The sequence below is a fragment of the Pseudoliparis swirei genome, chromosome 9 (genome assembly GCF_029220125.1).
Source record: "Pseudoliparis swirei isolate HS2019 ecotype Mariana Trench chromosome 9, NWPU_hadal_v1, whole genome shotgun sequence".
Classification (NCBI taxonomy): domain Eukaryota; kingdom Metazoa; phylum Chordata; class Actinopteri; order Perciformes; family Liparidae; genus Pseudoliparis; species Pseudoliparis swirei.
This window is the reverse complement of record NC_079396.1, coordinates 7,143,123-7,157,172: the sequence shown is the minus strand read 5'-3', so window position 1 is coordinate 7,157,172 and position 14,050 is coordinate 7,143,123. Positions and strand designations below refer to the sequence as shown.

At 44.4% G+C, this 14,050-nt stretch overlaps 1 protein-coding gene across 5 annotated transcripts in view; it reads left to right on the top strand.

Annotated features, from left to right (window-relative positions):
* Positions 1-1,300: 1,300 nt before the first annotated feature.
* Positions 1,301-14,050, top strand: part of prex1 (phosphatidylinositol-3,4,5-trisphosphate-dependent Rac exchange factor 1) — a 75,972-nt gene continuing 63,222 nt past the window's right edge. For all 5 annotated transcript variants that reach the window (XR_008832918.1, XM_056423895.1, XM_056423892.1 and 2 more), the window contains exon 1: positions 1,301-1,695. Coding sequence is in view for 4 of the 5 variants with exons in the window: in XM_056423895.1 (XP_056279870.1) it covers positions 1,552-1,695 (144 nt within the window). In the remaining variant the exon portion in view is untranslated. The remainder of the gene's footprint in view (positions 1,696-14,050) is intronic.

Sequence of the window (14,050 nt, the reverse complement as noted above, 5' to 3'; positions counted from 1 at the left end):
CTGGATATTAGCTTGATTTATTTGTTTACGGTGTGCATCAAAGGTGTGCCTCCATGCCCTGAGGCGCTGATGAAATATTAAAGTGCTGTAACTGAAGTATTGGTACTCGGTTTACAACACGTCTTTGATGTAGCCGAATTATAACAGTCTTTGCTTTTTCGCACTGTATCCTGTTTGTTTACTGTATGCACCAACAGTTTCACACAAAATTGGTTTGAATTGAGGAAACAACCAAAAACATCATCCAGGAGCGAGACCACACATAGTAATCTTCTGATTTACGAGGGACATAAATCGACTCGACATGCAGAAGTCGCGCGAGACAAAAGCCCTTAAATACATTAAATGGGCACGAGACTTGAAGGATGGACGAATTAGTACAAATGAGCAACTCGGTGCTATGAATGAAAAGAAGGTGGTTTATTAATTTAGATTTTTAGACCGTACCGGTACAGGACCCGTTAGAAAGAGATCCGTTTATCGCAGTGCTGGTGCTTGTGCCACTTTCCACCAGAGAGCGTCCTTCTCTCAAATGACCTGCTGCCGCTCGCTACAGGTGCAGCCGTGACTGGTAGGGACACTAAACATAGCTTACTTAATTCACTCAAACATGATTCTTTTTTGTTTTACTGTGTAATAACGTTAAAGGTTGTGACCCTCATTCCAAAGACGTGCTTTGAGATAAACAAAGACAACAACCGTGAGACCTTTGTAGTCTTTAGTTGCTAGCATATATTTGCATTTGGCTAAGAGAAAGTAGCTATTTCCAACTAGCCTCACGACTAGCTAAATTACATTTGGAATTCAAAATGACAATAAGGACAATACAGTGACTATTGGACTGAGAATTCATTATGTAAAAATATATATAACGCTATATATATATATATATATATAACCTACTAACCTAGGCGTATTAGACACCACTTTAGTAAACAGGCTGTATTAATTGAGTGCAACTGCCATTTAAAAAAATGATTATTGTTGGTTAGTTAATGGGTTTACCTAACAGTTAATTATTTATTCTGATTTGTATTATTGTTATTATTATTACACAGTAGTCTAATTTAATATAATGTTACGCCTCAATTGCCCCCGTTACAGATGTTTTCCTGTGGGCGCCTTGTTTGTTTTTGTGCGCTCAATGCAGAAGTGAGCCGCGGCCCTTAGTGCGTGTGCACGTCTGTGCGTGTGTGTGCGTGCGTCTGCGTCTGAGTCTGTCTACGGCACTGAGTCCCTCCCCTCCTCTCCCCTCCTCCCCCCTCGCAGTCTCCCCAATCTAAACCGATCTCCTGTCGCCTCGCTCGCTCCCAGCTGGTGTTGCGACCACACAGCCAGAGGCTCTCCGCTCGTCGTTTGGTACTTTTGGGTTTGGAACTTTTTATCTTTAACGCGTTGAGTTGCGGCTCACGAGGTCGTTTTTTTTCTTTTGCGTGGAAACTTGCTGCTGCGAGATGGACTGAAGCAACAACACTCTGCAAAGTGTGGATCCTCGTACCGGGGAGAGTGTTTCTGTGGAGCACAGCCTCTCCTGAGGGGTGACTTACCACCATGGACGAGGACGACGGGCATCACGAGAACGGCGTCCACGCCACCAAGGACTCGGACCGACAACAGCGGCTGCGGCTCTGCGTTTTAAACGAAATACTGAACACAGAGAGGGATTATGTGCGGACACTGCTCTTCCTTCAGTCGGTAAGTTTTGACATCGCCTCCTCAGGTTGTGTTATGTTCACGTTCCGCTTTCTCATACGCGAACACGGAACGCTGTGCCAAAAAAACAACAACCCTAGTCCACAAATCGTTCGATTCTCGTGTGTCTTTCATATTAAGCAAAGTGTGCACGCTGTGTTGGGCTGCTGCTGACGTGCTATGAGATGACATGCTGCACTCTTCAATTCGGCGTATACACAATGTGCCGGGTGGCACACGTTGCAAGATGAAAACAATATACTTGAATGTTCCACCCCGCTGGAGCTCACGGGCATGACTGTAAACCACCCAGCATTTCGTTTTGGCTTTCTGTACACACGCGTCGCTCCGGGTTGTATCCTAACTTTTTAACGCCATATCTGTCCATATTTTTTCTTTTTTTCTTCACACCGACTTTAATTGACAGCTTTAAAGCTCTCAATGAATATATATATTTATATATATATATGAGTTCCTTACATAACCATATATATGTATATATATATATATATGGTTATGTAAGGAACTCATTACTGGGAAGATACAAATGTTTCATGGACATTGGAGCGAAGGAGGGGGTGGGCATCATCATTCACACCTCTCCATTGTGTGTTAACTGCACAGGTTCCAGAGAATCAAAGAAGAGCTCAATCCACACTGGCTCTGCAAATAAATAGATATTCATGAGCATTCAACAACACCACCACACCTCCTTTTTCCTGACAGAGATGGGAAACCGTCTCAACTCACTCACTGAACTCTCCGGTCATGTTACAGGCTCCTCGGCTACCGACACAGCGCAAGTGTAGATCGCTCCCACCTGCAGGAAGCTATTTGTCAATTATTTCCATCTCTCTCTCCTCCTTTTCATCCGTGGTACTTGCATAGGGCAGGGGACTTCTGCGTCCAGCTGTTGCAAAGTCAGCGTGGTGTGCCGACTTTATTGTTGTGCTTTATTGCTGTATGTAAGGAAATCCCCCTATTTTGTCGCAACAATGTCAAAGGTCAGGGGGGTCGGTTACAAAACAGTGAAAGGCTCCAGGCTCCTCTTACTCTCTTTGCCAACCGCGTCTGACTCGGAAAGGATTATTTTTTTAACTTGCCCTTACTTTGCGAACATGCCACTGATTCCGTTTCATTCTCAAATTTCAACATCTGGCAAGCGTTTTTTTTCCGAACACGACCGTGGTTCCTTCTTTGTCTGGTGCTGTCGAGCGTTAAGGAACTTCCTCAAAGCTCTCAAAATAGTTCTGTTCATCCACACAGGCGGTTCAGTCGCGGAGATCCAGTACTTTCATGCAGAATTTCAACAACAGCAATCCCACCAACCCCTCCAACAAACGCACATCATGTAGCCACGATACGATGTTGATGGACTCGGTATTTACAACATTTTGAGGGGGGGGGGGGGGGTAGCCTCTGTGACACTGCTTCCTTTCTCAGTTCTGCAAAAAAGCAGCTGAGTCTTATCTTCTGTTACAAGACAGACCAGGCAGCACAAGGGAAATGCTTTGACCTCGCCACCCCCAAACTCAGTTCCGACATAATGATAACGACAATGCCCCAATGATTTATCAGAAGTCCCCCCCCCCCCCCAACTGAACATCTGAAAGCTGTCAGTGCCCTCCTCCACATTGTCACATCAGTTTGTATGTCCTGATTTATGCCATACGGTGTGCAGCCAGAGGGCTTGAGAGGAGTTCTCTTATCACCTGTGTCTTTTCTAAAGAATGCTCTTTTATACACACACGCACAACACCGTGGTCACATGTGAGTGTCAAAATCCCTTGCCATAGGTTTATGTTTTTGTCTGCATTTGTGCACATTCACTGTTTGATAATAAACCCTTCTTTCCATCAAACAAGATGCAATTAATCCCTGGATTTGGTAGAAATAATTGGTAGATTATTTTGTTATGCTCCTCTTAACAAGTGTCTTTGTAGGCTGCACACAATAGCCCTCATTAAAAGTCTTCTTCCCATATGGGCACATACTGTGCAAATAAGCCCGGCTGCCAGAGCACACTGCTCCATATCAATGTACCCTATATGAGATGGTATATGTTGTGCGTGCACTGAGACCATTCCAAAACCCACTCTGCCCAGAAAAATGCGAACAGTAGCGAGTAAATTAGTGCGCGAGCAGTTTTTCATGCACTAATTTTCATGCTTTTTTTGCATTAAAAATTTTTTTTTTGTTTTTTTTTTTTTTGTCAACTATTTTTACACACTTCAGTACTTAAGTGGGACTGACTGGTTTTGTTATGCCTGATTAATTGGTTGACTAAGAAGAAAAAGAAGCTCAGAAAAGAAGAAGGATGGGAAAAGAAAAGCAAAGGGTGGGTGTGTGAAAAGCAAGGGGAAAGATGTGGCGCACCGCAACGGCCGCAGCAGCGAGGCGAGACCCGGCGAGGAGAGGTCCACGAGAGGTCCTCGATCCGAGCAGCGTCTCCGTCCCGTGTCAACTCAGGTTCGTCCTTCTGCTCGACTATACACACTCTCCCCACGGTAAACGCATTCGGCGGTAAACGTATTCGATTTGATAGTTATTTTGAGGATCTAAGTGACAACATCCGGTTTGACAAAGTTAGGAAAGAACCAAAAGTGAAACAACAAAAAGAACAAAACAAAAGATGACAAAATCATACAAAAAATACAAATACACGAACATATAAAAGTAAACTTTATAGATAATTTCTGAGATTTAGCTTAAAAATTGCTAAACATTTAACATAAATTTAAAACATTTTACTTGAGTTTCTAAACCAAGTAATTTTCTTAAAATTTGTGTAACTAGATAAAGTAAGTTTATAGATTTATATTCAGTTCAATGAAGGATACAAATGAATAATATAGATGAAATCCAAATATGACAAATCCAACAATTTAATCAATCAATTTTAATTTATCAATTAAAAATTTAAAAAAAAAAAAAAAAAATGTTTTGTTGTTAATTTATTGTTTATTTTCCTCATAGTCCTAGTTATATTATGTAACACATAATAATAAAAAAAATAATCGAAATCAATATCGGTGATGTCGGTATCGGTGATGAAAACCACCAATCTTGATCGGCATCTCTAATCATAACATCAAACCATCATAACAAAAGAGAAGATGGTGTTAATAAATAATTTTGATTTTGTAATTTTGATTAAAAATTCCGAAAGAAAATGAAACTGCTTTGATGAATGGTGGGGGGTGGGTGGGGGTGGGGGGTGGGTGCAGTGCCATCACCCGTGCAGAGCATCACCGCAGAACGTCGCTGTCATCGCTCTGTGAGAATTGTCATTGGGGTTGACCAGGGGAGGTAGACCATAGTGGTGTGGGTGGTGGTTTCAATTCCTGGGGAAACACTGGAAACACTGGGTTGTTAGCGTGTCTGATCAATACACAACAGTGAGGTGTGGTGAGGTGATGGAATGAGAGCTGACCCAGCTGCTGATCACTCACTCAATAGCTCGACCTGCACCGGGGCACTTCAAGACCCCAGGACCCAGGAAAAAAACCCTAAATTTTCTAAATTTTCCCTTGCGCCCTAAAATTTTTAAGTTAGGGGCCACTGTGCTCCTAGTAAAAAAAGTTAGTCTGGAGCCCTGCCACTGAATCTCCATATGGAGGACTTTTCCATTTCCAAGCTTAGATTGCTTAGGGAGTACACATATTTGCTGCAAATCTCTCCCCGGCCAGGGTCCAGCTGAGCCTGCTCTCCTTCCCCTCCGTGGGAGGCCAGGCTTTGTCACCATGCAGCCTACTGTTGGTGTTGATAAGGGAAGTCTGTCTGGGGAGCTTGGAACACATGGTTTCAATAGAGATATGCGAGTGGTTCAGGGTTGTATAGTCTCTCTGTGTAAAGAGGCGAGAGCAGTGATAGAGGTGATGGGGGTGTGGGAATTGAGAGTGGTCATTTGTGTTTTCCAAGACTTATTTTGTGATCATGGTCCGTTTCACAGATCCGCTTCACAGCTCACAGAGAATGATCGGTGTGCTGGGAGTTATACGTGCACACGGGGAAATGCAAGAGGTTGCAACATCTGCTGTTGCATGTTGCAGTGACATCATGGCGCAGATTACTGAAACATTTTCTGTGGTCACGCCTGAGAAACCTGGACGTGTTTTTATATTTGCCTCCAAATCCCCAAAAAATCACCATAGCTGTGGTTTTTTGTATATATATATACTTTACCCCCCCCCCCCCCCTTCAGAATCACTTTCCGATTGCAAACGGTGCCCAAAAGAGATGGTTATCCGGCTGTGGCAACCCAGCCGTTTCTGCATGTCACTCATCCGCTGGCAATTACCAGCGCAAACGAGCTCGTCCAACGAACTGGGAGGCAAGGATGTAGGGGGCGGTGGGAAGGGAAGAGGTGAGAAGGGGGATGGGGGTGTGTGGAAAGAGGGATTAGAGGATGCATTTGGATGGATCTCCAAACCTATCGCTTCTTTGAGGCCGCGAGCCGATTCCATTTTTCAATTCTAGGTTTTATGGTGATAACTGTCCCCCCCCCCCCCCCCCCGTTTGTGTTCGAATCGATAATTTCCTAGCTCCATAGATCAGTGGGGATTTTATTCAAGGCTGCGCTTTGTTGATTCAATTCAGACAACTGGATTTCCCCCGTTCATAATCCACCAAATTGTGAGCTATACCTACGACAGGAATACAGTCAGTGGCTTCATACCCAGTAGACGAGAGGGATTTTCCTTTAAAAGCCATAAAAAAAGGGGTGGCGGTGGGGGGTTCCCATTTTGAAAACAGCTGTCTTTTCTGTTTTTTCACCACACTGACCCATGTCTTGGTGGATCCTGTCCAGTTAGGACAACAGTGGAATCGCGTGGCCAATAAGTCCGTCAGCGTTCGACCTTCCCCTCTTGATTCGGAGAAGTGTGAGACTGTGACTAGGGGCCGACCAGGAAGGTCTCGTCAGTGCCACAGGATAATAGGAAACATCTGGAAATCCTGCCCTGTTTGACCCTTGATTCAGGGCCACACACATGATTGTGTGTGTGTGTGTGTGTGTGTGTGTGCTCTATTAAAGCTGAAACACTCTCTTTCTCCTTTGCTGTTGTGGACTTTTTCAGCTCGCTGAGCAAACAAGACGGACGCACATCGTCCGACCGGTGCCCAAAAAGACAGACACGCAGGAAGCCAGCCTTGAGCTTCCTCTCCAAACTTGAGCCTGCGTCTAACTCTTTTTCTTCTCTTTTTTGTATGTGTGTTGTTTTTCCTCCACTCCATCTCTCCAGCCCTCATTTTGTGGGAAAGACTAGCCTGAAGTTTCTCTGGGCTAGGGGGGGTATAAATAGCTTCAGATTCCATCTCTCATCTTTGCCACAACGGCAGCGGTTTCAGTTCGCTGCTACTACGACTCCGCTGAAGCCATAGAAACACACACATGTCACATGCATAGCAAGTCTGTGCAGTCCTGACAGCAGGTAGAGCAGTTACTGTGGCAGGCTACTTTGTTCTATAAATACAGGGCGTTATACTCTAGTCTCATCGTGTATCTGAAACCCGCACATTAATCACAGTTTTTTTTTAAATGCTGAAGGTGGTATTGGGAGGGTGGGGGACTAGTATGGACAAGAGAGGGAACACCAAACCTTTTGGTGAACTTCTGTTTGATTAATAATGCCCCATCTTGTCTACCGGCTTTGGACTTTCTTCGGGGCTCGGTAGAGTTCAAAACAACATTCTCGCCCTGTCGGCAGTCTGTTTCCAAGACGTCTACACACAAGCACAACCGTAAACTGAGGTCAACGCATACGCCGCTGTTTTAACGTGCCACTTCGCATCCCTCCCTCTTCATAATCTGTACCGTGCAGTGACTGTTTGTCAGACTAACTCATTAAAATGCAGTGTGTTACATAAACGTGCGTGTGTGAGGGGGGGTGAATGCCATTTTCTACCTTAATCTGTGCCATATTTTATGTCATGTGGGCTAATAAGCTATTTCTTTGAGGCATAAGACTGCAGCAGGAATTTTAAGAATTCAAGTTAACAAGTCTAAACCACTAACACCCGGAGGCGTGATATAAAAATAACATTCCCTCCGAAAGATCAGTTGTGAATGTTGACGTCGCCGTCGTTTTGGGATGGAAAGGTATCTCATGGATGAAGTGTGTCCTCTGAGTAGTTCTCTGTGTGGGGGCGAGAAAGTCACAAACCAGAAGTGTTACAACAGGTTATTCAGGGATTTTAAAAACTAAAATGTAATGACGGTAGCAAACTTAAAAAATGAGCTGCCGCCACTGCGGATGTGAAGAACTCTGTGAAGCGCTTGTCAACAGGCTGATATGCGATACACCGGGTGACCCGGCCTGACTCGTAAAAGCGCGGCAACGTGAGCTCTCTAATGTCCCCTCGGAGATCACGATTCTGACAAAGTTGGGACACACACTTTCTTGGGACGGACACCGGGTCCAGTAACTGTGCTGCATGTTCTTTTGTAGAACGCTAGGGAGAATGGCTAGGATGGATGGATACCTGCAGAAGGTTATCCATCACCCCCTCCCTCCATTACCCCTCCTTCTCCCTTTAAAGCTTCCTATTTGGTTTCGGAGCTGTGGCAGCAGGCTTACAATGTTTGTTTGCTTTCTCAAATGCAACCAGATGCGTGGCGCCTTTCAGGGTTAGAGGTCGTTTGCCTCACAGGGAAAAATCCCGAAAAACAAAAACAGCCACAGAACGAAAAAAACGTGAAGCTCTCGGATGTCCAGAAATATAACAGAGAGGTTTGATAAAGTCCCGAGAATTTTCATGATGAGTTTTAGCCATAGAGACCCAAATATGCTCTATTTTAAGTGTGTTGAACTTGCATTTTCTCTAATGGCCATTGCTTTTGGGCATTGTTACCTTGTGATTGACCACAGCGTTGTCCGATATGGGACTTGTTTTCAATCTCATCTTGCATCTTGAACCCTTTCACAGTCTGTTTTCATATCATAAGGGGTTTGGTTGTACTCGGTTGCTCCAAGCTCTCATATCACTTCTAGTCGCAAAAAGAAAAGAAAAGATGCCAACGGACAAAGAGACAAACTTCTTCTTATCTACAGTCTTGTGCGTTTTTGGAGCCGGCCATAATTTGCCATTCGGAGAACCGCAGCATTTGGCATTTCTGCATCGGCGTCATTTCTTAGCACTCAAGGTTCCTATTCCCGGTTCTGCAGGCTCCGGTCTTAATGTAGCCTTCTCACTTCCTCTTGATAAACTGCTTGCTGGTGAACGCAAAGTGCGAAAAAACTGTGAATGAAAAGTGTGTCTTATGACGCCATTGTTCGGCAGCACAGCATGGTGCGAATGTGGTGTGAAAATGCCTTTCTATCTCTGAGTTGAAGACGAGGAAGTGGTAAGCTCAGATTTTTCTTGTCACTTTGTCGAACATCCCTTTAAAGATAAACCGTTTCACTTCACCAATTAGTAGAGATCTTTGCATTTTTACATGGGTCAAAGAAGCTGCCGACTTTGTTGTTCTAACTGTTCAGCAGCTGGCACATTCTCTGGTCCTGGTTCGCTGGGGGGGGAGGCTTTTACTTTTTGCATTCGCTTGATGCGGTGACATCTTTAACGTGGCATGATGAAAGACCAGAGCCATACATGCCAGAGCTGCTACTGTGAACATTTTTTTCTCTCACGCGCTGACAGGAAAACTTTTAGGAAATGGCACTGCTAACATGATGAATTACCACAGGCAATTTTTTTTTAAAGTTCCCATTTGGTTTCTGCCCCCAGCTGTGATTTACGTGACCTTTTTAACAGTTTACAGGATGAATACGCAACGTCCTCTTTGTGAATCAATGGGAACGTGCGGTCTTTTGTCGTCGTATCATCGCACAAATTTGAATTCCACTCTATTATGGCGAAATGTCGTGAATCTACACGACCCCGAAGCCACTGCTTTTTGAAGGTGAAATGGAACGCCGCCGTGGCTGTCGGGTGAAATCGAGATGTAATGTAGGTCGGTTGCATCAGTGTTTTCAGAGGTGCAATGAGACCTTCTTTTTCAGACAGAGAAGGCTGTAACTAGTTGCCGTCTGTCTGCTCATTGAATACTCTTGTCTATCTGGTTGGTAAATACATAGTCAGATCTAGTGGGTGCACTCTATGATCTGATCTTCCCCCCTGCTTTGCCAAATGACCATTATTGTGTGGCATGGGACGCTAATTTGGTTCTTTACCACCTTCTTACCTCCACGTCTGTGACCGTGACACCGTTTATGTCTGGCTGGCTGAACGCCAGATGCGTCATTCTTATTTTTGTAATGATTTAGTTTTATATTTGACTTACTGAAGTATGAAAGATAACTGCCCTTTGTTTATTATGGCAAAGCGTTGGGAAGGCGCTCATGTCGACAAATAACCAATTTGGAGCTTCAATGATCAATTTTTTCCTTCCTAATCGCTCTGTTGGAAGCTTCACATGTCTCTGATGGCTCACTCAACGCCACACTCGCCACACTCTGATCCAGTCTGTCGGCACCGGAAAACTCCCGTCCAGATGGCCTCTGCAATCTGGTCAACGATGTTATCTCCCGATCACCACATGTCTCCCCTCAAAAAGAAGACGCTTGGAAAAAAGAGGATGCTTGAACAAACCAGTGTCGAGTGGTGGTAGATGATGAAATTCAGTCCATCTGAACCCGAGAGGTCAGCTGACCCGTGAAGAGAACTTTGTAATCGTGTGTGAGAAGCTGCCTAAAAACCTAGAAAAGCGGAGGTATCGTAGATGATATGTATAATGCATTAATTATGATTGCAGAATCCAGGCATCCAGTCCATCACAAGTTTTTTTGAAAGTCTTGATCTTGCACATTCATCATGTGCATCACGCATCCATTAATGCAGCACAGCTGACACGGTCCTGATGAGAATGCAGTCTTTAAACAGGAAGTCTCTGGTCCGGCGCTGTGGTGGAGACACTGTCTTTTCCCCCTGTAGTGTTTGGTTTCCGCCCATGTGAGCAACTCAAAGAGCCTTGAAGTTTAAAGTCCTTCAAAGCGGAAGTGAATGAGAGTGGGAGACTCAAAGAAGACTTTGTGTTTTGGTGATTGGCTCTACCAGAAAGGGTTTCTCTTGGAAGACAGCTAGGGAACCGGTTGGGCGGGTGAAGGGGAGCTGAGGAAGTTTTTTTTCGATGGTTGGGGAGTTTTTTTTCTTCGATGGTTGGGACGAGATGTGTATTGACGGCTTTCGAAAGAAAATAGTCTGTTCAGGTTCGCCGGGGTCTCCTCATTTGTGGCTGCAGCGCCATGGGCCCGTTCTTGGCTCTGCTTTGCGCACGCCACAAAGAGGGGATTTCTTTATTTATTCAATTTCATGCCACATCGACCCTGAAATGGCCCCTTTCCCCTCTCCAAAACTGCCCTGTCCCCCTTTGTGGCCGGCCAGTCCAATTCCCCCCCACCTAAAAAAAAAAGCCCCTTAATGGACGCATTGTTTGTTTGCTTGTTGTTCTTTTCTCTCGGAAAAGGAGGGGTAGAGTTGTTTGGGGCCTGGTGACCGAAGGACTCTCATATAAAAAAAGCCCTGAATCCGTGGACCTGGGATTGTGGTTCAGTAGATGTGGGAACTGCAGAGCTTTGAAAAGGATTTTCTGGAGGGAAAAAAAACCAACAAAAAAAGCCCGACAAGTGTTGGAACTTGTGCTTGATATACGGGGGTCTCTTGTTGGATATCCTCAATTGAGTGAGAACATTGTTGCTGAATGCCGATGTAGCCATGGGCGATCGGAAAAGGTCCCAGTTCCGTCCCCATTGACGCCATATTCAACCTCATTATGTAAAGAAGTCTAATCCCGTAGGGGAAGAACGGAAGGAATGACGTGCAATCCGATTGGCCCACTCGTATACTGATGGATTTTGAGCCACTCTAAGATAAATAAATGGTAACAAATATTTGACATGCGTGACAGTCTTGACACTTGACTTGCAATTTATTTTAAACATACTGTTTTACTGAATCCTCATTTATTTTCACCATGTGCAGTATAACCTTTCTATTTTAGTTTCTACGAGACACTAGTCTAAGTGTTACTTCTCAAACACTTAATATTTTTACTGTTATGTTAATTTACTTTGTTTTGTTGATTTTAGTTCGACTACTTTTACCTCGCCTCTATTGCGATTCCATTTTGCACTATTCTCATTATTACTTATTAATACTTTATTGTTCATGAATGTCTAGATATTTTGTTCTTACTTATAATTGTAATAGTTGTTCAATCTCTGGCAAAAGACTTTCTCTCCTGTCGCAACCAGTTTGACAATGACCTCCCCGGGTTTTCCCCCCTGTTGCTATGACCGTGTAAATTTCTTGCCTGAAAAGAATATTTTTGATTACTAAGATCCGACACTTTTAAACCTGTGTATTTTTGTGAGCTAGCCTGATTAAAAAACTAAATAGAGGGCCTTGATTCAAAGATGTGAAGCGTGCTACGGAGTTGGCTCGGGTGCAGATAGGAAACGCTGCTCAGAGGCAGACGAGGCAGACGTGAAGGCAGCGGGCCTCCTGCTCGCTGTCCAGTGGAGCGAACGCTGAACCCGCTCCAGCATATGGTCCATCTGTATCCTCACACCTCGCTGTCTGGCCCCTCTTTGTACCCCCGACCCCCCTTAACACAAATCTGACCCTTTTGACAGTTGGTCAGATGACACAAAACCAGTTATTCGTGCTAAACAGTGATCACGCCATCGACTAGGGTGGCTTGATGTTGGGTGAGATATGCTTTTCTTCTTCAGCCTGCCAAGTGGGCGGCAACAGCATCATGTGTAAATAATCCGTCCGGTCCTTTCAATCCATTGCGTAATAAATAGCACGATCTCCCTCAAGTCATTTATTCTTCATCGGTGCCTTAAAAACCTCGACAGCATTCTCATTACAGTGCGGCTGTCTCGCCACGAAATTCAGGGTGAAGGGCATCATTTAAATCCCTTTGTTTGGGATTTATTTGTTTGTTAGGGTTCGGTTGCTTGCTCGTGCAAATCTGTGAGATGAGAGATTAGGAAAACATTTGTTTTAGCGGCCAGTCAAGCATGTCACATACTTCCAGAAGTTACACTTCCTTTTTTTAAATTCTTTTTTCGAGGCAACATCTGTCGCTTTTGTGTCGAGAGGCGCCCCTCCGTTCTGCCCACTGTTTATTCTCCCTCCCCGCTGGGTCGAATCGGCGTCTATCTTCTTGAAAAGGAAAAACAAACGTGTCAATGATTTGGTTGTCTTAAAAAAATGTTGGTTACTTGTGTTCAGTGTGATTGCTTTGTTCTCACTTCCTGTTTGCTTGCCACACACACACACACTGACAGAGGCATACATGGCCAATTCTGTTGCAGTTAATTTAAAAAGTTGTTGCAATAAAATAGACAGTGACTCAGCTCGGCGGCATCCCCCCACTCCCCAAACCTCCCTTCAACCGGCTCATTGAGCAAGTGGCATGTTTGACAGCTACCATGTGAACTGATGAAAGGGACATCAAAGTGTCACCTGTGCTTCACACTCAGCCCGATTGAGCCTTGCACTTGTTTTGCAGAGCGAGATCAGTGTTGTCCTGTCCCAGTGCAGCGTGTGCCCCAGGCAGCGTCTTCAAATCGAGGCAGGATCCTTGTGTGTGTGTGTGTGTGTGTGACAAGGGTCAAAGCAGCTGTGGCTGCGAGGACGTCCACTCATCGGAGGATCGGCAGTTCAATTTCTGCCTTCTACTTTTGTGGCGTCCGAAGAGAAGAAAAGGCGCTACGTAAATGCATGTTTATTTACAGTGCAGACCTTTACCAGACACGGTGCCGTTCACTCGCACTTTGTTGTGGACCCCTGAGAGCGCTTTTCCGAACAAGTTTCACACTGGAGTTGACCTGCCAAACTCTTGGTCCAGAAAGTGCAAAAAGTGCCAAAAAACCACTGTTGTGCAACTGTCTGTAAATGAGGGCAGAGGAAGGGCTTTGTGGTGCAAAAAGCTCAAATGCTAGGCAAAGCACACAGGCTTGTTTCTGGGAACTTGGGGTTGTGTAGGATTGCACTTTTTAAAATTTTATTAGATCAGACAGCCTTTTAAATGTTTCACCTTTTTCCTTTTTTCTTTCCGAGGATAAATATTAAAATTAGATTAGATTATACTTTATTCATTCCCAGGGGGAAATTTCTTGACATTTCCAATAAAGTAGCAGGACACATTACATTAACGCACTGCTTTACCAAGCAAGCCAACACATTTTATTAACAGAGGACATTTGGCTGTGAGGATTTGATCTTGTGCTGCTGCCGGTACTTCTGTTACGAATGGAACTTGAAGGTGATTGAAGAGGAAATAATCTGGAAAAAATTTTAACTAATAGAGAGAGCTTGAAGACAGGCCTGGCAATGTTGTCAGTGC